Source organism: Bombina bombina, chromosome 3 (genome assembly GCF_027579735.1).
Source record: "Bombina bombina isolate aBomBom1 chromosome 3, aBomBom1.pri, whole genome shotgun sequence".
Taxonomy (NCBI): Eukaryota; Metazoa; Chordata; class Amphibia; order Anura; family Bombinatoridae; genus Bombina; species Bombina bombina.
In genome coordinates, this window is record NC_069501.1 from 239,237,639 (window position 1) to 239,259,727 (window position 22,089).

The following is a 22,089-nucleotide window of genomic DNA, read 5'->3' on the forward strand; positions in this document are numbered from 1 at the left end:
TTCAGACTAGGAAACATGACCTGGATTCTAACACATCAGGATTACCATGTAAAAGCATTATACAAAATCACTGGTGATGTTTTTTAAATGTGTTTTAAAACAATTTTAATTCAGCAGAAGCTTCCATTTAAATAAGAACGTGATATGACAACAACATTTAGATAAACACAGTGCCTCACAGCCTTTACAAGCAGGATTTTACTAGACCTTAGCAAAAGATTCCTGACTAATGGAAATATATAACATGCCAGCTAATAATTAAGACATTAAACATAGCTTATTGCAAAAGAAAATCATTATACATTGTCAGTTTGTTAGCACAATTTACAAGGTTTTGCAAAACAAGAGCACTTCAAGTATATACCTATTGAAAAGTCTGTTGGAATTAGTTCCTGAACAGTTTCTAAGCTATTTGACAACAATGCCTGATGAAACTCCAAATGTTCTCATAGAGATGAGAAACACATTGCATTTTTATTCTAAGCTCATATTTTATCCAAAAAAGAGAGATGCACTCTCAAACAAGGGAACAGACAACAGTATAATAGCTTGTTCTTTGGCTAGCTACCAGCCCAGGAGCAGTCTCTTTTTGTCAAGAATGTGTCTTTCACACAGAGGATCTTTTAGTTTGGTTCTGCCTAAAAAGTACAGTACAGTCCAGGCCCGACGTACCAGGCAACCCCTCTCTGAATAAGAGACATTGCAAACCCCAGATGTATGCTTTGGCCTGGTGTGGACCTCATAATTAAGGTATAGCAATGCCCCCAGGCACACTGGGCAACGGGTCCACGCCTGTTTATATTTTAAGCTTACATTAAAACCAAGTTACAGCTGGAATATTGGAGCGATTTTATTGGAGTCGGGTTAAGTAGAGAATTTTCTGAGGCCCCAATGAGAGCACAAACACCATTTGCTTAGTGTTTTTTCACATTACACCTGGGATACTGGGTTTACTATTCACATGTCTATGTGATATGTGGCACTCTCTTTGTTTTCCTGTCTTCGACTGAGTAGATTTTGGTCTATAGTTCTAGGCCAAATTAAAGGGGCGGTTACAACTAGTTGGGAACCACATTATTGGAGTCAAGTGCATCTCTTTTTATCCTGCTACATTCTGGGCTATATTATATGTTGATATTCTAATTTGACTGGAAATTATTTATATTTAATATTCATTGTCTTATGCTTTTTATATATACATCAGAGTTTCTGTACAACCCAAATTGCATTGCTAAACTTGTGGAGGTCTGTGCATCTAAAACTAAATGATTTGCGGAAGTTGTTTTGATCAGTCACAGCAGTATTAGTTTATTATGATTTTTACTTCTTAGTTATTTTAGAGGGTCGGGACGTTTGAGAGCTTAAAGCAATGTTTTTTTCACAAGCCACATGCATACTCCTCTATTTATGCTTTCATTTTAAAAATAGGTAAAGTAATAATGGAAGAAAAATGGATTAGTTTTAACTCTACACTCTTTATCAATATTTAAATTAAAAGTTTGACTTCCACGCACTTTATTATTATTATTATTTTGTTGTTGGGGGGGGGGTGTAAACTGCAAAGAAATGCCTCACAAAGCAGGCACAAGATGGGATTTCAATATGTCCAAGTATAAAATTAAAGTGTTGAATTGTTCCTATGCAAGATGTATAGATGTTTAGGCTGACACGAAAGCATTTAAAAATTGGTTTATCGTAGGGTTTTCCAATGGGTTGTAATAGCTTTGAATATGAAAATCCATGTGATTGCACTTATTATTTATGGGGAACAATCCTTAACCAATTGTACTGCTCTTGCAAACTATTTTTCGCTTCCACCAAGGGCTGAAAGCTTCTTGTTTCTCTTCAATATCTAGCCTAAGACACTGTTAAAAATCACTCACTTTATCAATACCAATATATATATATTTCTGACAATGATGTAGTGCCTGACTGGCCATTTGATCTTTCAGAATATTGCTTGAAAGCGTTTTCTCTTTAACATTCAATCAACCTTGAAGCATACTTTGATTCATATCCACACCCCAAACTTGCTTACTGAAATAAGTTGGCGGTATCTGTTACTGTAGCTCTATTATTCATGACCTCGGCTGAAAATACTGGGCTTGTTTCACTATACTAAGGTTCTCCTTTCCATGGAATAAATGCAATAAAATATAACATAATGAAAAAAATATTTCTGGACAGAATAGTCATTGCAGCATCATGTCTAGGCAAGCAGCAATTTAAAAGCTGCATGAGTTAGCTGTGTGAAAGTTAATAAAATACAAATAAAAAAGTATCCATGTTCTACCATTAAGATGTAACATATTTCCTAAATGAATAGAAAAAAACAAAACAATTTATGCTTACCTGATAAATTAATTTATTTCATGGTGGTGAGAGTCTATGATCCATTACTCATGGTTATTCCTCTTCCTTGCCATGAGGAGAAGGCAAATATTCCAAACCCCAAGAGCTATGTAAAACCCCTCCCACCTCACTGGTAAACTAGTCTAATGTATAGCTAAGGAAAAAAGGTAGGAAAAAAAATAAGAGCAAAATAATAGGAGCAGGGAAAAAAAGATGTGCACAAAAATAAACCAACACCAAAAAAAACAGGGTGATGTCTTTGTGGACTCACACCACCATGAAAGAAAGGAATTTATCAGGTAAGCATACATTAAGTTTTCTTTAAGCTGTGGAGTCCACAAGCAATGAGAAAAAAGGGCAGGATAGAAAGAACATATTTTTAGAACCCCCCCAAAAAAGTCAATATTTTCTGTCTCTTTTTTTTCCATACAATTAAAATGACTGACAGACAAAAACAAAATTAACCTGAGACAACTGGTTGAAGGACTTTGCTACAAACAGCTGCCTCAGAAGAAGCAAACACAGAAAAATGGTAGAATTTAATAAAAGTATGCAAAGAAAACCAAGTTGCTGCCTTGCAAATTTGGTCAACAGAATCCTCATTCTTAAAAGCCCAAGAAGTGGCAACTAATCTGGTAGAACGGCCAGTAATCCTTTAGGCGGCAGCTGCTCCACCTCCAAGAAAGCCTTGTGAATCAAAAGTTACAACCAAAAAAAAAAATGGTAGAAGCTTTCTGCCCCTTCCTGGAACCAGAAAAAATTAACAAACAAATTAGAAGTTTGTCTGAAATCCTTAGTAGCATCTACATAGTACTTCAAGGCTCTTACAACATCCAAGTTATGAAGACTCCTCTCTAAAGAAATCTTAGGATTAGGACAACAATTTCCCGATTTATATTATCCGAAGAGACAACCTTAGGAATAAAGTCAAATTCAGTCCTCAAAACTGCCTAATCCTGATGAAAAATAAGATAAGGAGGATCAAATGAAAGAGCAGACAGCTCAGAGTCTCTTCTAGCAAAAGATATATGCAAAAGAAACAAAACCTTCCAAGAAAGAAGCTTAATATCCACTCTATGGGTGGGGGCCGATTTATCAAGCTCTGTATGGAGCTTGATGACCCTGTTTCCGCGCAAGCCTTCAGGCTCGCCGGAAACAGAAGTTATGAAGCAGCGGTCTAAATACCGCTGCTCTATAACTTGTCCGCCTGCTCTGAGGCCACGGACAGAAATCAACCAGATCGAATACGATTGGGTTGATTGACACCCCCTGCAAGCTGCCGCAAATCTGCATGGGGTGGCATTGCACCAGCAATTTACAAGAACTGCTGGTGCAATGATAAATGCTGACAGCGTATGCTGTCAGCATTTATCAATGTGCAGTGGACATGATACGCTACATCGTATCATGTCCGCTCGCACTATGATAAATCTACCCTATAGGCTCAAAAGGATAAGGCAGGAAAAACATAATTTATTCTTACCTGATAAATTTATTTATTTCTTGACACAGTGAGTCCACGGATCATCTTAATTACTGTTGGGAATATCACTCATGACCAGCAGGAGGAGGCAAAGAGCACTAAAGCAAAAGCTGTTAAATACCACTCCCCCTACCCACAAACCCTAGTCATTCGACCAAAGGGAAAGGAGAAAGTAAGTAATCTAAGGTGCAGAGGTGCCTGAAGTTTATAGAGAAGCAAACTGTCTGAAAAACAGGGCGGGCCGTGGACTCACTGTGTCAAGAAATACATTTATCAGGTAAGAATAAATTATGTTTTCTTTCTAATGACACAGTGAGTCCACGGATCATCTTAATTACTGTTGGGAACCAATACCCAAGCTAAAAGGACACGGATGATAAGGGAGGGACAAGACAGTTAACCTAAACAGAAGGCACCACTGCTTGAAGAAAATAAGCCTCAATTGAAGCAAAAGTATCAAATTTGTAAAAATTAGAAAAAGTATGCAAAGATGACCAAGTTGCAGCCTTGCAAAGCTGATCTACAGAAACTCCATTTTTGAAAGCCCAAGAAGATGAAACAGCCCTCGTGGAATGAGCCGTGATGCTCTCAGGAGGCTGCTGACCAGCAGTCTCATATGCCAAGTGAATAACACTCCTCAACCAACAAGAAACATAGAAACATAGATATTGACGGCAGATAAGAACCATAGGCCCAGCAAGTCTGCCCGACCTTACCTAACAGTATAAACTTATCTAGTTCGTAGGATAGCCCTATGCTTGTCCCATGCATTTTTAAAGTCCCCCACAGTGTTTGTTGCTACTACCTCTTGAGGAAGTTTATTCCATAAATCAATCACTCTTTCTGTAAAGAAGTGCTTCCTCAAATTACTCCTGAATCTACTATCTTTTAGCTTGAGCTCATGACCCCTTGATAGAAACAAAGAAAGAGAAGTAGCCGTAGCTTTCTTACCCTTGCGCTTCCCAGAAAAAACAACAAATAAAGAAGAAGACTGGCAAAAATCCTTAGTCGCCTGCAAATAATATTTAAATGCACGAACCACATCCAAGTTGTGCAACAAATGCTCCTTATGCGAAGGATTAGGACACAAAGAAGGAACAACAATCTCTTGATTAATATTCTTATCAGAAACAACCTTGGGAAGAAAACCCAAGGCAGTACGCAGAACTACCTTATCAGAGTGAAAAATAAGAAAAGTTGATTCATACGAGCTCCGAAACTCTTCAAGCCGAAGAAATAGCCACCAGAAACAAAACCTTCCAAGATAACATCTTAATATCCAAAGAATGCAAAGGTTCAAACGGAGCCTGTTGAAGGACTCTAAGAACCAAATTAAGACTCCAAGGTGGAGTAGTAGACTTAAACACAGGCCCAATTCTAACCAAGGCCTGACAAAAATAATGAACATCTGGCACACCTGCCAGGCGCTTGTGCAATAAAATAGATAAAGCAGAAATTTGACCGTTCAGGGTACTAGCAGATAAACCTTTCTCCAAACCCTCCTGGAGAAAAGACAAAATCCTAGGAATCCTAACTCTACTCCACAAGTAGCCTTTGGAATCACACCAATACAAATATTTACGCCAAATCTTATAATAAATCTTCCTAGTCACAGGCTTACGAGCCTGAATCATAGTCTCAATGACTGACTCAGAAAAACCACGCTTAGAAAGAATCAAGCATTCAATCTCCAAGGCAGTTTCAGTGAAACAAGATTTGGATGAAGGAAGGGACACTGCAGAAGCAGGTCCTTCCTTAATGGAAGACGCCAAGGTGGAAGGGAAGACATCTCCACCAGATCTGCAAACCAGATTCTGCGAGGCCACGCCAGAGCAATGAGAATCACTGATGCCCTCTCTTGTTTGACCCAAGCAATGACCCGAGGAAGAAGAGCAAACGGAGGGAACACATATGCCAGACTGAAAGTCCAAGGAACTGCCAGAGCATCTATCAGAACAGCCTGAGGATCCTTTGACCTCAACCCGTACCTCGGCTACCCCAACTGAGAATAAAGCTGGAAAATACCTCTGGATAAGGTTCCCACTCCCCCAGATGAAAAGTCTGTCAGCTGTGAATCTCCGCCCACTGAATAATCTTGGCTACCTCTGTCATGGCCAAGGAACTTCGAGTTCCTCCTTGATGATTGATGTAAGCCACTGACGTTATGTTGTCTGACTGAAACCTGATAAACTGTGTTGAAGCTAGCTAAGGCCAGGCTAGAAGAGCATTGAAAATTGCTCTCAGTTCCAAAACATTTATTGGAAGAACCGACTCCTCCAAAGTCCATAGACCCTGAGCCCTAAATGAACCCCAGACAGCACCCAAGCCCAGCAAACTGGCATCCATGGTTACAATCACCCAGGCAGGTCTGCGAAAGCAAGTTCCCTGAGAGAGAAGATCCTGAGACAACCACCATGGAAGAGAATCTCTGGACATCTAAAACAATCTTTGGAGATAGATCTGCATAATCCCTGTTCCACTGCCTGAGCAAGCATAACTGCAGAGGTCTGAGATGGAACCAAGCAAATGGAATGATGTCCATGACTGAAACCATCAGACCAATAACCTCCATGCACTGAGCCACTGACGGCCGAGGAAGGGACTGAAGAGCAAGACTTGTATTTAAAATCTTTGATTTTCTTGCTTCTGTCAGAAAAATTTTCATCTCTAGAGAATCTGCAATGGTCCCCAAAAATACCACTCTTGTAGCCGGAATTCACCTTCCAACCGTGGGAGCGCAGAAAAGACAACAACAACTCTGTGTGGGAGTTTGACCAGAAATTTTAGCTCCCAACTTGATGACCTGTAGAGAAGCATCTGCAATAAAGGAATTAGCCAACTTCAAAGCCTTGATTCCATCTTGAACTTCTTCAAGAGGAGTATCTTGCTGAATAGAATCATAGACAATGCCTCAAACCAATATGCCACTGCACTAGTAACCGTAGCAATACATGCAGTCAGTTGCCATTGATACCCCTGGTGAACATAAATCTTTTTAAGCAAAGCTTACATCTTCTTATCCATAGGATCTTTAAAGGAAAAGCTGCCCTCAATAGGAAGTGGTCCTCTTGGTCAGAGTGGAAACTGCTCCCTCCACCTTAGGAACCATCTGCCAAGATTCCTTAATAGAATCAGCAATAGGAAACATCTTCCTAAAAATTGGAGAAGGGGAGGGGAAAAAGGAATCCCAAGCTTCTCCCATTCTCGTGCAATAATATCTGAAACACGATCTGGTATAGGAAAAACTTCCACAGAGAAAGGGACATCAAAAACCTTATTAAGTTTACTAGATTTCTTAGGAATAACCATGACTGACGCCTCAGTCATCCAAGGTAGCCAAAACCTCCTTGAGTAACAAACGGAGGTGCTCCAGCTTAAACCTAAAGGAAACAACCTCAGGTTCAGAAGAAGGATTTACACTATCAGAATCCGAGATCTCACCCTCAGATGCTACTGAAGTATCTTCCTCCTCAGACTTATGAGAAGAAACACTAAACACAATTGTAACAGAATCAGAAACCTTATACTTCCTCTTGCACTTCCCCTGTAACATAGGAAAAGCAGACAAAGCCTCAGATACTGCCGAGAATATATGTGTAGCCATATCCTTCAAGGAAAAACCAACCTGAGACGAAACACAGGGCACTGCAGAAGATTGGGACGTATGAGGAGAAAGCTGCGGATTAGCCTGAACAGGAGACTCCTGAACAGCATCCGCCGTAGACAATGAAGGCTCAGAATCAAAAAGTCTATCCTTGTAATGTAATGTTCTCTCAATACAAGAGGAACAAAAAGGGATAGGAGGCTCAGCATTAGTATTTAAACATAGAGAACAAGCAACAGCTTGCAGGGCCTCTTGATCCATCTTATTCCAAAGGAAAAAACCTTAATCAATAAAAATCAGAATTTTAATGAAACATAAAAACGTTACTGTCCCTAAAAATTTAAACACAAAAAAAACAACAGGCAACCTCCACACCTCAGCAAGCTCTGCTGAGGTGCATACCTGACCTCCTTGCTGCCGGAAACAAAGTCAGAAAATGATCCGGACCCCCAGACAGCCGCACCAGAGAGAACGCTGAACCACCTCTGAGGAGCTAGGCAACAGAGCTGCAACACCCAGGAACAACAGGAAACACCTAAAAGGGCACCAAAAATGTCCTTGCTATCTCAGATAAGCCTGTCTTTTGTGGGCGTGGCCTAACAAACCTCCCGGTAGCCATTAATACATAAACAAAAAACATGTACACCAAAGTGAAAACATAATAAACTGAGCCAAACATCCCCAGTGCCTGCAAAACTGAAATACAATAAACCGTTAACCTAGAAGGCTGATTGTATATTTAGACAGAATTAATGTGAATGTAAAGTTTGATGCTAAAGTGACCGGTTTTTAAAAGTTCGATTAAAAACAGGGGCACTTTAATTCATCAAAATTTACATTTCACACCTGTTGTAAAAAAAAACTTACCTTTTAAACTTGACAGCAGCTCCAGCTTCCTCCGGTTGTCGCAAGCCATTTCTGATGTCAGAAATGATGGATAGGTCATCCTCCAATCACGGCTCCCCCCCACACCCCCGGGGGAATCAGTGTCTGATTCAATTCCATGATTGGAGGAAGCTGGATTACTCATTTTAGACCCAGGAAGAGGCTTTGCAACGGGTGGAGGAAGCTGGAGCTGCTGTCAAGATTAAAAGGTAAGTTTTTTTTTCTCACAACAGGAGTGAAACGTAAATTTTGATGAATTAAAGTGCCCCTGTTTTTAATCGAAATTTTAAAAAACGGGCACTTATAGCATCAAAATTTACATTCACTTTAACTGTCAAAGTGCCAAATTCTCCTATATCAAAACAGGTAAAGAAATAGGCACATACCTAAAAAATCTGTCCGCCAGCAGGACAGTTCACCTACCTCACATGGACCTGTAGAAAAAAGAAAAGGCTGAGTAAACTTACTTTCAATTAAGGGCAGCATGAAATTACTTGGGAGGCCCAGTGGGGATTATACCCCTACAAGTTCCCAAATGCTTAAAAGCCACCACTTGCTCTACTGAAGAGACTGACATGGACTATGGCTAAACCCCAAAGAAAACCAGAGCAAACTTGCTCTGCTTAAAAAATAACAAACTCTTGATTGAAGAATCAGACACCTATCTTTACCCCTCCTTGCAACCGATACAAGCAAAGAGAATGACTAGGGATTGTGGATAGGGGGAGTGGTATTTAACAGCTTTTGCGGTGGTGCTCTTTGCCTCCTCCTGCTGGTCAGGAGTGATATTCCCAACAGTAATAAAGATGATCCGTTGACTCACTGTGTCATTAGAAAGAAATTTCAATAACAAATTTAGATTTAAAAAAGGAAAAAATGGCTTAATAATAGGTTTAATTCTAGCCAAAACTTGAAAGAAAAAAAAACAACAGAACACGGTTGTCAGGAAGATTAACAATCTTCCTGTAGAACAAAACTGAAAAAGCAAAGATTTGACCTTTCAAAGTGCTGGCAGATAAACCCTTATCATCCTAGTCACAGGCTTGGGGACCAGTATCAAAGTCTCAGTGGTTTAACGTAGAGACCATCAGATCAATTTCTGGGAGACCCCAAACATCCACTAGCTAAAACATTCACTCCAATGGATGCATTGCCTAAAGACTGAGAAAATCTGCTTCCTAGTAATTAACTCCTGGAATATAAACTGCAGAAATTAGACAATTGGCTTTTGCACAGGAAAAATCCAAGACACCTGCTTCATAGCTAGGGCAAGTTCACCCACTGTTGTGATATTTTCTGTCTGGAGACAGAGAAAAGACTCCCTTTTCAAAAGAGTTCTAAAACATTTATTGATAGCTTTGCCTCTAGAGGAAGCCAAACACCTTCTGCCCTCTGAGTCCTCCAGATGCCCCCCCATAACCTGAAAGACTTGCATCTATAATGATCACAGTCCAAATAGGACACGCAAAAGAAGCCCCCTGTATAATAAGCTGATGATTCAGCCACCAAGGCAGGTACTGGCTTGTTCTGTTATTTAGATAGATCTTTTGAGACAGTTGGATATGATCACTGCCCTATTGCCAAAGCATAGAAAGATGAAGAGGCCTCATGTGAAAAGAAGCAAACAGAATAGCATCCAAAGCAGCAATCATGAGACCTAATACCTCTATGTAAAGAGAAACCCAAAGCGCACAAAAAAATATAAACGGGAATAACTGTAAAAAATTTATCTGTCCCAAAGCTATATCTATATCTATCTATATCCATCTATATCCATCTATCCACACAGTACTGTGCAAAAGTCTTGTACCACCACCAGCTTGGTTGTTTTATTTAAGTTGTAATGACCATCCATATTTATATTTCGGGCACTTTATTAAGAAACAAAACAGAAAATACAGGAAATATGAACACAAAATATAAACCCCCCCCACAATTTTCAGAACAAAATGTCAGTATTTAGTGTGACCTCCCTTGGCACGAAGAACATCCTGAACTCTTTTGGGAAGACTCTCCTGAAGTTTTCTGAAGTAAGCTTCTGGTATATTGTACCAGACTTCTTTCAGCACTTCCCAGAGTTCTTCTTTAGATTTAGGATGTCTTTTGTTTCTCTCTCTTCTCTATCCAGGTGATCCCATACTGCCTCTATAATATTCAGATCTGGACTCTGTGGAGGTCAGTCCATGACTGTCAGTTTTTTATCAGCTGTTTTTCTTTCCAAATATGATTTTGCTGCATTAGAAGTGTGCTTGGAATCATTATTAATTATGTATTAAAACCTGTCTGTACTTTTCAGCATTCATGATCCTATCAATTTAAAAAGTATCATCAACATAACTGGCAGAAATTCAGCCCCAAACCAGGACAGACCCTCCACCATATATCACTGAAGGCTGCAAAGCACTCATTCTTCCAGCTCTCTCCAATTCTTATTCTCACATATTGTTGAACATTGGACTCAAAAATGTCAAACTTGGATTCATCACTCCATAATACTCTCTTTCCACTGATCATCATTCCAATCTTTGTGAGCTTTAGCATATCTTAGCCATCTCACCCTTGTTCCCTTCCGAAAAAGTGGTTTCTTGCCTGCTACCCTTCCACAAAGACTATTCCTGATCAAGCTTCTTCAGACTGTAGAAGGGTCAAATTGACATACTGATGAAGCTGCCAGATGCTGATCCAGGTCCTTGCTGGACTTCTTCCGGTTTCTCGAAGAAGAAACTCTGAGAAACTTCTCATCAGATTTTGAAAGTTTTCTTGCCTTTCCAATTCTTTTTTGTCCTTGACCTCTCCTGATTTTTCAAATTTCTTTATAACAGCATGAATACCACATCTTGAGTATCCAGTTTGTATGATGATTTTCATTTGAGAGTGGCTGATGCAAAAGTATGATTTTATGTCTGTCAAATTCTGTGATCTTTTGCATTTTTAATGGAATGATAAGATAAAAAGTTGGTCTTATTAGCAAGCCTCCAATTAATTAAAATAATACCACATGTATATGTAATGCTCAAGCATGGCTTGCACAAACCAGGTGTAATAGACCATTTTCACAGCAGTGATTTTGACATGAAATAGTAGGACAAATACAGTTGATAGCAATGGCATTAATTAGGGTTCCATTCCATTTAGGTTTACAAGAGCCAGGTTCCTGCTATTGCTCAAGTGTAAGGGAAGGTGCCACTTTAGCCTATAGAGACAGTTTTTTTCTGATTTGTTTCTACCTTTTTAATACTGCTTACAAATAACCTATATTTTCTGGTTGTATTCTAATAGAGAATGATAAATAATTATATATTGTCATTATACCATTGCTAAAATACCAAATCTAATAGTGACCTAAGACTTTTGAACAGTACTGTATATATATATATATATATATATATATATATATATATATATAAATTAAATAACCTATTTGGCTAATAGAGTGCCCACTTTCAATGATAAAATACAGTACTCACCTATAGACGCTCATCTACTGGAATCAACCAGCAGAAAGCCAAACTAGTGCTGAAACATATCAGCAGAGAATCTGAATTAGGAGTATATAAATTACCTAACAGGAGGAGGTAAAGGACTGGTTCCCATGACACCTGTGGAAGGCTTGTGACTTATTCCCAAAAGGTGAAAAATATGTCACTACCCATACTCCAAATATATCCATACAACCAACAATGCACTCTGAGGGGAAATGGGCCTCAACTAAGTTTGAAAACCCCTCTCACTGAAGAATAATATGCACATATTCAATCTTCACCTATCTCCAGTGAAGGCAAAGACAGTGAGGTGGTTGGGGTTTTATAGAGCTCTTGGCGTTTGGGAATCTTTGCATCCTCCTAGCAGCAGGGAAGAGTAATTCACAGGAGTAATGGATTGTGGACTCTAACCACCTGTTGGAAATTACAGTATACATATTTAAACTTATATATCTTGGCCCAGTTCCCTAAATAACACTCACAAATGAAGATCAGCCCCTTCATTGAAAGTTAATTGCGGAACTGACCCCAAGATATGGAAAAGAAAATTGTACGTATGATTACATCTCTTTATACTGTGGCTCACTCGAATAGCATCACATTAAGATTTATAAAGAAGTAGAATATGAGCATAATTGTATATCTTGGCTCACCCTAGCAACACTCACTAAAGATCTATAAAATAGTAGATTACGATGGACAGAAAAACGAGACATATATAAATTTAAAGTAATTAGGACAGGTATGCTTTTATTTGGAAGTCAACATAGAATGGATAACTTTTCTTCCAAATATGGCCTCAGTAGAGACACCAACACCCACAAGTGTGAGAAAAAACTCCAAGCTGTTGACGTGTATAGGGCATCAGAAGAAATGTTTGATTCAGCTCCTTCAATAAAATAAAAATTAATTACCCTTCAATTTTAGTAGCATTGTTACTGGTATCTTCATTAAGATTAAATAATTCAGTAGATTGAATGTTTCCTCAATCTTTAAATCAGTCATTCTATTTTTGATAACTGCAAAACATAGATGTATTGGCTAATAGCAAATTATCACAACCAGCACTACTTTGTCAAATTACATTTTTCTTAAAACTTGGGTGAGAGTGAATGGAGAACAGGAAAACTGGAAATGGTAAACTCCCATGGCAAATCTGTAAAAGTGCTGATGAGCAGAAGTTACAGGATTATGCAGATAAGCAAATCTAAGGCCTAAAAAGATTGTATTGTTAGGCATCATCATCATCATCATGGCAAAACGTATGTTTGGAAAAAGCTTATTTTTTTCTATACAACTTTGACTTTAATGGATAGGACATTTCTAATTAAGCTTTTTTTATACAAATATAAGCAGTTTAAAACTAGGTTTTAGGAATGTTATATAAACAGCCTCATACTTATAAATAAAAATGTACCAAAGTACAAATGCCACATATATTTTCAGCAAATAAGATGCATCTTATATGATGATATCAAACGTAGGAAATCACCGGAACAAAAAGTAGTCAGATTTGATGGGTGAGATGAATGACAGCAACAAACCCTGGGCATAAGTGCTAGTTAATGCATCTGCATGTGGTTGTGTGTATAGTTAAGAGTGTATGACTGAGTAGTTTTTAAGCCCTTAAAACCATAACACAGGAATAATTTTCCTTTTTTAAATCAGGACTGGGCAAAGCTTGAAGGAGACAGAATGTTGCCACAGTACAGCACAAAAACAATACAGGCAGGTTTTGCTCCTTTTAACTGTGCACTGGCAACAAAGCACATGAAACACTACTGCTTCACATCAAAACCCATTACAGATAAGTTTTCCCATTTCAACCCTGCACTAGCCAGAGGGCACTACTGCTTCACTGAAAAAACCTAGTATAGGCAAATTATCCATTACAACTGTGCATAGGCTTTAATATTGCCTTGACATAACAACTCAAAAACTATTTGAACACTTTTCCCATTTTAATACTGAATTGACAATTCACGATAAAGACAAATTTTTTTTACATTCTTCTGATATAACTTTGGAGTCTGTTAGCAGATAAACATAGTATTTAAAAAACATTACTGTCATTATGGTGGTTCTGCTGGCCTCTTTCAATATTTTTTTACAGTAAAAACCTTATTTATTTTATAAAGAGACAAGAAGAGACAGATGCGCCACATGGCCCAATATTGTTTGGTCCAAAACAAATAGGTAAGTAAGTAAGGAGTGAACTCACATTTGTGAAAGCACCTCAATCAGTGCTGTAGAGGCAGTCTGGGATCTATTCGATCACCCAGAAGACCAACTTCCCGCATAAGATGTAGTATCTGTATAAAAACAGTAAGAGGGACACAAGGTGCCTATATGGCCTAGTATTGTTGATATTGTGGTAAATAAGGGCCAAATAATAGGAATGGTACTCACAATATTGATAGCATCTCCCTTGATGCTATAGGAGCAGGATGGGATCAATACAGACTTGTTACAAGGCACTCAGGAAAAGGCAATGATCTAAAGGTCCAGCAACAGTCAGGAAAAAACAGAAAATTCCTCAACAGAAGGGACCAGGTCCCAGGAAGAAGGCAGCAAGTGTTCAAAGATATAAATGGCTTTATTTAAAATATTAAAATCACAGGCAACGCGTTTCTCAGCCAATGGCTGTTTCATCAGGCTTCATCTAGGCTTCATCTAGGGGCGAAATCTGTCCCCTTAGGGAACTAGCAGAAAGACCCTTCTTCAGCCCATCCTGGAGAAAATATAAAATCCTGGCAATCTTAACTCTGTGCCAAGAAAAACCAGGCACTTCACACCAGAATAAGTTGGTCCACCACACCTTGTGGTATATACGCCGAGTAACTGGTTTACAAACTTGAATAAGAGTATCAATGACACTCTCAAAGAAACCTCTCTTTGCTAAGACTAAGCGTTCAATCTCCACGCAGTCAGCCTAAGAGAACCTAGGTTTTGATGAACAAATGGACCTTGTATCAGCAGGTCTCTGCAAAAAGATAACTTCCACGGAGGAGATGAGGACATCCACAGATTTGCAAACTACATCCTTCGTGGCCACGATGGAGGAATCAGGATTACTGATACCTGCTCCTGCTTGATGCGGGCCACCACTCAAGGAAGAAGCGGTAATGGTGGAAAAAGATATATATGAGTTTGAACCTCCAGGGCACTGCTAGTGCATCTATTAGATCCGCTTGGGTATCCCTAGACATTCGACACGTACCTGGGTAGCTTGATATTGAGGCTGGGCGCCATGAGATCTATCTCCGGGGTACCCCACTTGCTGCATATCTCTGAAAACACCTTGGGATGGAGAAAACATTACCCTGGATGGAAGGATTGCCTGCTGAGAAAATTTGACACCCAGTTGTCCACACCCGGAATGTGGATTGCTGACAGCGAACAGCTGTGGGCCTCCACCCCCTCCAGAATCTGAGATACTTCCTTCATCGCCAAGGAACTTCTTGTTCCCCCTTGAAGGTTGATGTAAGCCACCAAGGTTATATTGTCTGATTGAAATCTGAAAAACTGGGACGAACCCAGAAGTGGCCAAGCCTTCAAGGCCTTGAAGATTGCCCGTAGTTCCAAAATATTGATCGGGAGCGAGGACTCCTCCTGAGTCCACAATCCCTTTCCTTCCTGGCACCCCAAACAGCTCCCCATACGGATAGGCTCCTTAGTCACAATCTCCCAGGATGGTCTTAAGAAGCATGTCTCTCGGGACAGATGATCTGGACAGAGCCACCAAGAGAGCAATTCTTTTTACCGGCTGTCTAATACAATCTGTTGAGACAGATCTGAATGATCGCCGTTCCACTGCCTCCGAATGCACAGTTGTAAAGGTCTAAAATGGAAATTGGCAAAAGCTATTATGTCCATGCAGGACACCATGAGACCAATAACCTCCATACACTGAGCCACAGAGGGACTTAAGGAGGTCCGGAGGGCAAGACATGCTGGTCTGTTAGAAATATCCTCATGGATATAGAGTATATTATAGTACCTAGGAATTCCACCCTGGTACTTGGGATAAGAGAACTCTTTTCCAAGTTTATCTTCCAGACTGAGAAGGTACTCCGAGAATTCTTTCGCAAGACAAAAGGATGGTGCTTGTACCAGAATATCGTCCAAGTATGGGGCTACTGCAATACCCTGAGTTCTGGCAACGGCTAGAAGAGCCCCCAGAACCTTCATAAATATTCTTGGAGCCGTAGCTAGGCCAAACGGAAGGGCAATGAACTGGAAGTGCTGGTCCAGGAATGCAAACCTCAGGAACTGAAAGTGTTCCCTGTGGATTGGAACATGAAGGTAAGTGTCCTTCAGATCTATAGTGGTCATAAACTGGCCTTCCTGAATTAAAGGAAGGATGGACCTTATCGTCTCCATCTTGAAGGAAGGGACACTGAGAAATTTGCTTAAGCACTTTAGGTCCAGAATTGTGCGGAAAGTTCCCTCCTTCTTTGGGACCATGAAAAGGTTTGAATAAAACCCCCGAACCTCATTCTCCGATAGGCACCGGGACAACAACTCCTAAGGAGGATAGATCCCGAACGCACCCTAGAAAGGCATCCCTCTTTTCTGGTCTGGTAGTCAGATTCGAGAGAAGGAATCTGCTCCTTGTCGGATGAGATTTGAAGCCTATCTTGTATCCCTGAGATACCACCTCCAGGACCCACGGATCCTGTACGTCCTTGAACCAGGCAGTACGTCCTTGAACTGAGATAGTCTGCCCCTACACGATCCGATCCTGGATCGGGGGCCGCCCCTTCATGACGATTTGTTTTTGGCGGGCTTCTTATTCTGTTTGGATTTATTCCAGGACTGAGCCGGCTTCCAAGTACTCTTGGGTTGCTCGGGCTTAGAGGATTGTTGTCGTTGGGATTTGACAGAACGAAAATTAAAAGATTGTCGTCCCTTAAACCTGTTCTTCGTATCTTGCGGTAGGAAGGCACCCTTGCCTCCGGTAGCCGTAGAAATAATGGAGTTCAGGCCTGGACCAAATAAAATCTTTCCCTTGAAGTCACATCTGCAGACCACGACTTCAACCAGAGCACCCAGTGGGCTAGGACAGCAAAGCCAGAGGCCTTTGCATTTAGGCGAATAATTTGCATGTTCATATCACAGATAAAAGAATTAGCAATTCTCAGAGCTTTAATTATGTCTGGAATATCCTCGAGGGGAGACTCCACCTCAATGAGTTCTGACAAAGAGTTGCACCAGTAGGAAGCCGCTCCGGCAACCGCGGCAACTGCAGCCGCCGGTTAAAACAAAAAACCTGTATGTTGAAAAATCTTTCTCAGAAAGGTTTCCATTTTCTTATCCATCGGCTCTCTGAACGAAGCACTATCCTCAAGAGGTATAGAAGTAGGTTTAGCAAGCGTAGAGATAGCACCATCCACCTTAGGAATGGTGCCCCACAAATCCAGTTGAGAGTCCGGTACCGGGAACAACATTTTAAAAGTAGACGAGGGGGAAAAGGAAGAACCAATTCTTTCCCATTCGTTCTTAATAATGTTCGCCATCTTAACCGGCACAGGAAAAGTCAAGGGAACTTTCCTTTCTTTGCAAACTCTGTCTAATTTAGGTACCATAGGTTCTTCAGGCAGTGCGGCCTCTGGAACCTCTAATGTAGACAGAACCTCCTTTAATAAAAAAGTGCTCAATTTTAAATCTAAAGGATGGTTCCTCCACAGCAGGAGGCTTAGACGCTAAGGACTCCGACCTAGAAAGTTCAACCATTGAAGCTACAGAGGTTAACTCATCATCAGATAACTAGGACATAATAGCTAAATCCGATAAATATTTAGATGACTCCGGGTCAGGATGATTCCGGTTCAGGAGTCAGGAGAGCGAGGTAATGCACTGAGGTCGGCAGACACCACCGTTTGAAACTGCGGGGCAAAGTTCGCAGGAAGAAGGCCCCCTCCGGATGGAGGATTAGATGTGCTACGGGGAACTGCATGTGGGGTGGATAATGTAGCAAGGGTAGTAATCTCATGGGATGCCGAGTCCTGAGAGGTAGACGGTTCAGAGGGACTAAGAGCTTTAGCAGGTTTGTCTCCCTTCTTAGACTTTATAACGGTGTTAAGGCATGTGGAACATAATTGAGTGGGCAGGAAAACCACGGCCTCTTCACAATATAAACAGGTATGATTTAGTACAGAAGGAGTACCTTCTAACATGTCAGAGTCCTCCATAGCTCAGGTTATACCCACAGAAGGAAACAAATTAAAACGTTTTTTATTATAGAAAACTGCACCTTTATACTCCCAATGGCTGGGGCATTCACCACCTTCTAGACCCAGACAGTTAACAGAGGAAACACTCTCCTCAGGTTCAAGTCTCAGCCGGAATGGAGGAAATTAACATAGACCGCACCTGGTCACATGGAGTGCAAGACAGTACTTCCCCTGTTATTAAAAGTACAGCAAATAATAGGAGCTGTGCAACACTTTAAAAAACGAAAGTGAAACTTAAAAGTGAAATCTGTTCTAGCCAAAAACACACAGTCTAACAGCCCAGGAAAAAAATCACACAAAGCAGAATCTAAATAATTAATACACTGATTAATTAACCACAACTATTCAATAAACCCCCTTCAGAGGATATTAACCCTGGATCCTATCAAGGTATAAAGGAGCCACACTGTGACCCTGTTATAGCGTTTTATGTGTAAAAATTGAAACAATCTTACCTCCAGGATCTATGCTTTGGAACAGAACACAGCCTCTCAAGTGTGACAGTCTTATAGCAGCGCTCCTGACATGGACTTGAGTGAGAGAAAACAGGCAGTGAAACTCGTCAACACTGATTGCTTAGGAGCTGTTAGCAGTTGTCTGAATGGTTTCACAGAAAAACTTTCCCTGAATCTCCAGACTCTAACTTTCATCAATACTCTCACTGACAGGTTGACATGACTCCAGTCCTATATCGAAGGGCAGATACCTTTTTTCAGGACTCTCCGAATCTTCTAACACTTCTCTGCCACCTCCTAAAATGACGAAAGGCAAAGAATGAGTGGGGTAGTGAGAAAGTAGGAGGGATATTTAATCCTTTGGCTGGGGCGTCTTTGCCTCTTCCTGGTGGCCAGGTGTTTTATTTCCCAAGAGTAAGGAATGAAGCTGTGGACTCTCCCTATCTTAGGAAGGAAAGTGTATGTTCTAAGGCATGAAAGAAAAATGTTGTGTTTCATGTCCCTTTAACTTGGTAGAAGCCTAGATTATCTAATTAAATCTTTATGCGAGATGGGGAACTGAAAAAAGTTTCTAATTTGGTCAGTACAAAAACTTTGTGTGTTTAGTTTATGATGTTTTATAGGTGAACAATCTCTCAAAGTTTAGGGGATGGAGAAAAATAAAATGAGCTCTGTTTACAGGCAAGTTGGCACACATAGCATATAGACAGATTAGGATCCCTAACTTTGTAAAAGCTAACAGCACTCTTAATGTCAAATTATTCTACCACAATAGAGCAAAGATTAGGACAACCAACATAAGGAACGTTCTCAATAAGTGTTATTTAAAGAGACAATGATGAGCCATAATAAATTATATTAATGCAGCCGAATAATGTTTTAATTAAAATAATTTAAGATACATTAGTTTAGAAATGAGCTTATGCTGTCAATTAGGAATCCGGATACTTGGCTCAGCCATTTTAAAAACGGTCAGAGGAGAAAAGCAGTCACGCTAAATCATAATCTGAATTGCTTGATGTTTTGTTACAAATGCTAAAGTCACAGTGCATTATGCTACAGGCATATAAGGAATCAGTGACTAGTTTATATTAATGAGAGTTTCCTAGACAGGAGTCAAATAACACTCTGTTTGAGTGGACGTGGAACACATTGTAAGCTTAATTTTATCAATAGATTGACTGATTATCCTTTAATGACCTGTTGTCAGATTTTCCTGTCCAGCTGTGCGCTCACCAATCAGAAGAATACTTACTTTATATGTGACTGTGGCCTACTGCTGTGATCAGTTAACTGGGTACTGAGAACTGTGTTTTTATAGCACTGTGTCCAGTTCTCCCACAAATGTGAGTGTAGCTCTTTTTGGGCTGATTTTGTATTGGGATTTCCAAGAGAATATTGTACTATGTGGCATAGGGGTTAGTTTATGAATGCCCACTGTTAACCCTGCATAAATTAAATTATCTAAATACTACATCATTCTGTATGATTGACTGTACTAGTTATCTCTACCCAACAATTGTTGGCAAGTGAAAGATTTCTTTCCTTATGAGCACATGATATCCTTTTAGATGCCAAATTTCTTATATAAAAGGCTAAACTACTTTATTGTACTCGTGGTAATTCTGTCTTTTTCCATGTGATTATATTTTGAGTGCATCAAACTTGGTTGTTCAGCATGATCTCTTTTACCTGAATGCTTTGGTTTCCGGATTATGAATCATTACGGACTCCAAGTGGAACCGGCCATCCCCAAGATACCTACAAAATGAAAAATGGAAACAAAAAGAGTTGTAAAATGCAGAGATAAAGGATGTGATCGTGGGCATCTGTAAGCAATTAAATCTAATTTAATCTTTCACGATTCATGTGGCTAACCCTCGCAGTCCTCACTGCTTATTAACATTCAGGCTATAGCAGGCTTCACTGCTCAAAAAAACAGCTCTTGATACAATTGAGAGATTTACCAGTTCATATTCCGTAAAACACAGTATATACTCATCATTATTATTAGACAGCATATTCATATAGCTTAGCTTAATAACTGCATGCGATTAACTTTAAATAGAATATAACTATGATAGACTGGTGGACACTAACTCCATGACCCTCAAAAAAATAATTAATAGTAAATATTTTCAATGTTTGTTGCATAAATAATCATTAAAGCAATGTATGTTAAATTATGCAATTAATTTGTGCTTTCGATAGCTTACATTTACAAAGATCAAAAAAACATAAATTATGCTTACCTGATAATTTTATCTCCATCGAGGGGAGGAGAGTCCACAGCTTCATTCATTACTATTGGGAATCAAGAACTTGGCCACCAAGAGGATGCAAAGACACCCCAGCCAAAGGCTTAAATACCTCCCCCACTTCCTTCATCCCCCAGTCATTCTGCCGAGGGAACCAGAAACAGTAGGAGAAATATCAGGGTATAAATGGTGCCAGAAGATGACTAAATATAGGTCCGCCCAACGGAGAATGGGGCGGGAGCCGTGGACTCTTCTCCCCTTGATGGAAATGAAATTATCAGGTAAGCATAATTTATGTTTTGTATCTAAAGGGGAGGAGAGTCCACGGCTTCATTAATTACTATTGGGAGCATATACCCAAGCTCTAGAGGACACTGAATGAAAGCAGGAGGGTAAAAGGCGGACCCTAATCTGAGGGCACCACAGCCTGCAAAACCTCTCCCCCAAAAACAGCTTCCACAGAAGCAAAAACGTCAAATTTGTAAAACTTTGTAAAAGTGTGTAAGGAGGACCAGGTAGCCGCCTTACAAATCTGCTCTATAGAGACCTCATTTTTGAAGGCCCAAGACGAAGTCACAGCTCTAGTTGAATGAGCCGTGATTCTCTGAGGAGGCTTATGTCCCACTGTCTCATAAGCCAAGCGAATCAAGCTCCTCAACCAAAAAGATAAAGAAGTAGCAGAGGCCCTTTGCCCCCTGCGCTTCCCAGAATACACCACAAAAAGAGATGTAGACTGTCTGGAATCCTTAGAAGCCTGAAGATAAAACCTCTCCTTTGAAGAAGAAGGGTTAGGACACAGAAAATGAACAATTATTTCCTGTATTAATATTACGGTTAGACACCACCTTGGGGAGAAACCACAACCCAGTGTGCAGCACAGCCTTATCCGCATGAAACACCAGATAAGGAGGATCACATTGCAAAGCAGCTAGCTCAGATACTCTGCGTGCCGATGCAATAGCCAACAGGAAGAGGACCTTCCAGGACAGAATCTTAATGTCTATGGAATGCATAGGTTGAAATGGAACCCCCTGCAAAACCTTAAGGACTAAGTTTAAGCTCCAAGGCGGAGCCGACTGTCTAAAGACAGGCCTGATTCTCCCTTTAAGGAGCTAGAGGCAAGACCCTTCTCTAAACCATCTTGGAGAAAGGACAGAGTCCTGGATACCTTCACCTTATGCCAAGGAAGAAGTAAGTTCTCCACACCTTATGGTAGATGCGACGAGTGACTGGCTTCCTTGCCTGAATTAGAGTATCAATCACAATTTCAGAAAAGCCTCTCTTGGCTAAGACTAGGCGTTCAATCTCCACGCAGTCAGCCTCAGAGAATCTAG

At 40.2% G+C, this 22,089-nt stretch overlaps 1 protein-coding gene across 1 annotated transcript in view; it reads right to left on the reverse strand.

Annotated features, from left to right (window-relative positions):
* Positions 1 to 22,089, reverse strand: part of DPH1 (diphthamide biosynthesis 1) — a 1,055,215-nt gene that overhangs the window by 242,784 nt on the left and 790,342 nt on the right. Inside the window, exon 7 of the mRNA XM_053706219.1 lies at positions 20,190 to 20,258. Within this exon, the coding sequence (XP_053562194.1) occupies positions 20,190 to 20,258 (69 nt within the window). The remainder of the gene's footprint in view (positions 1 to 20,189; positions 20,259 to 22,089) is intronic.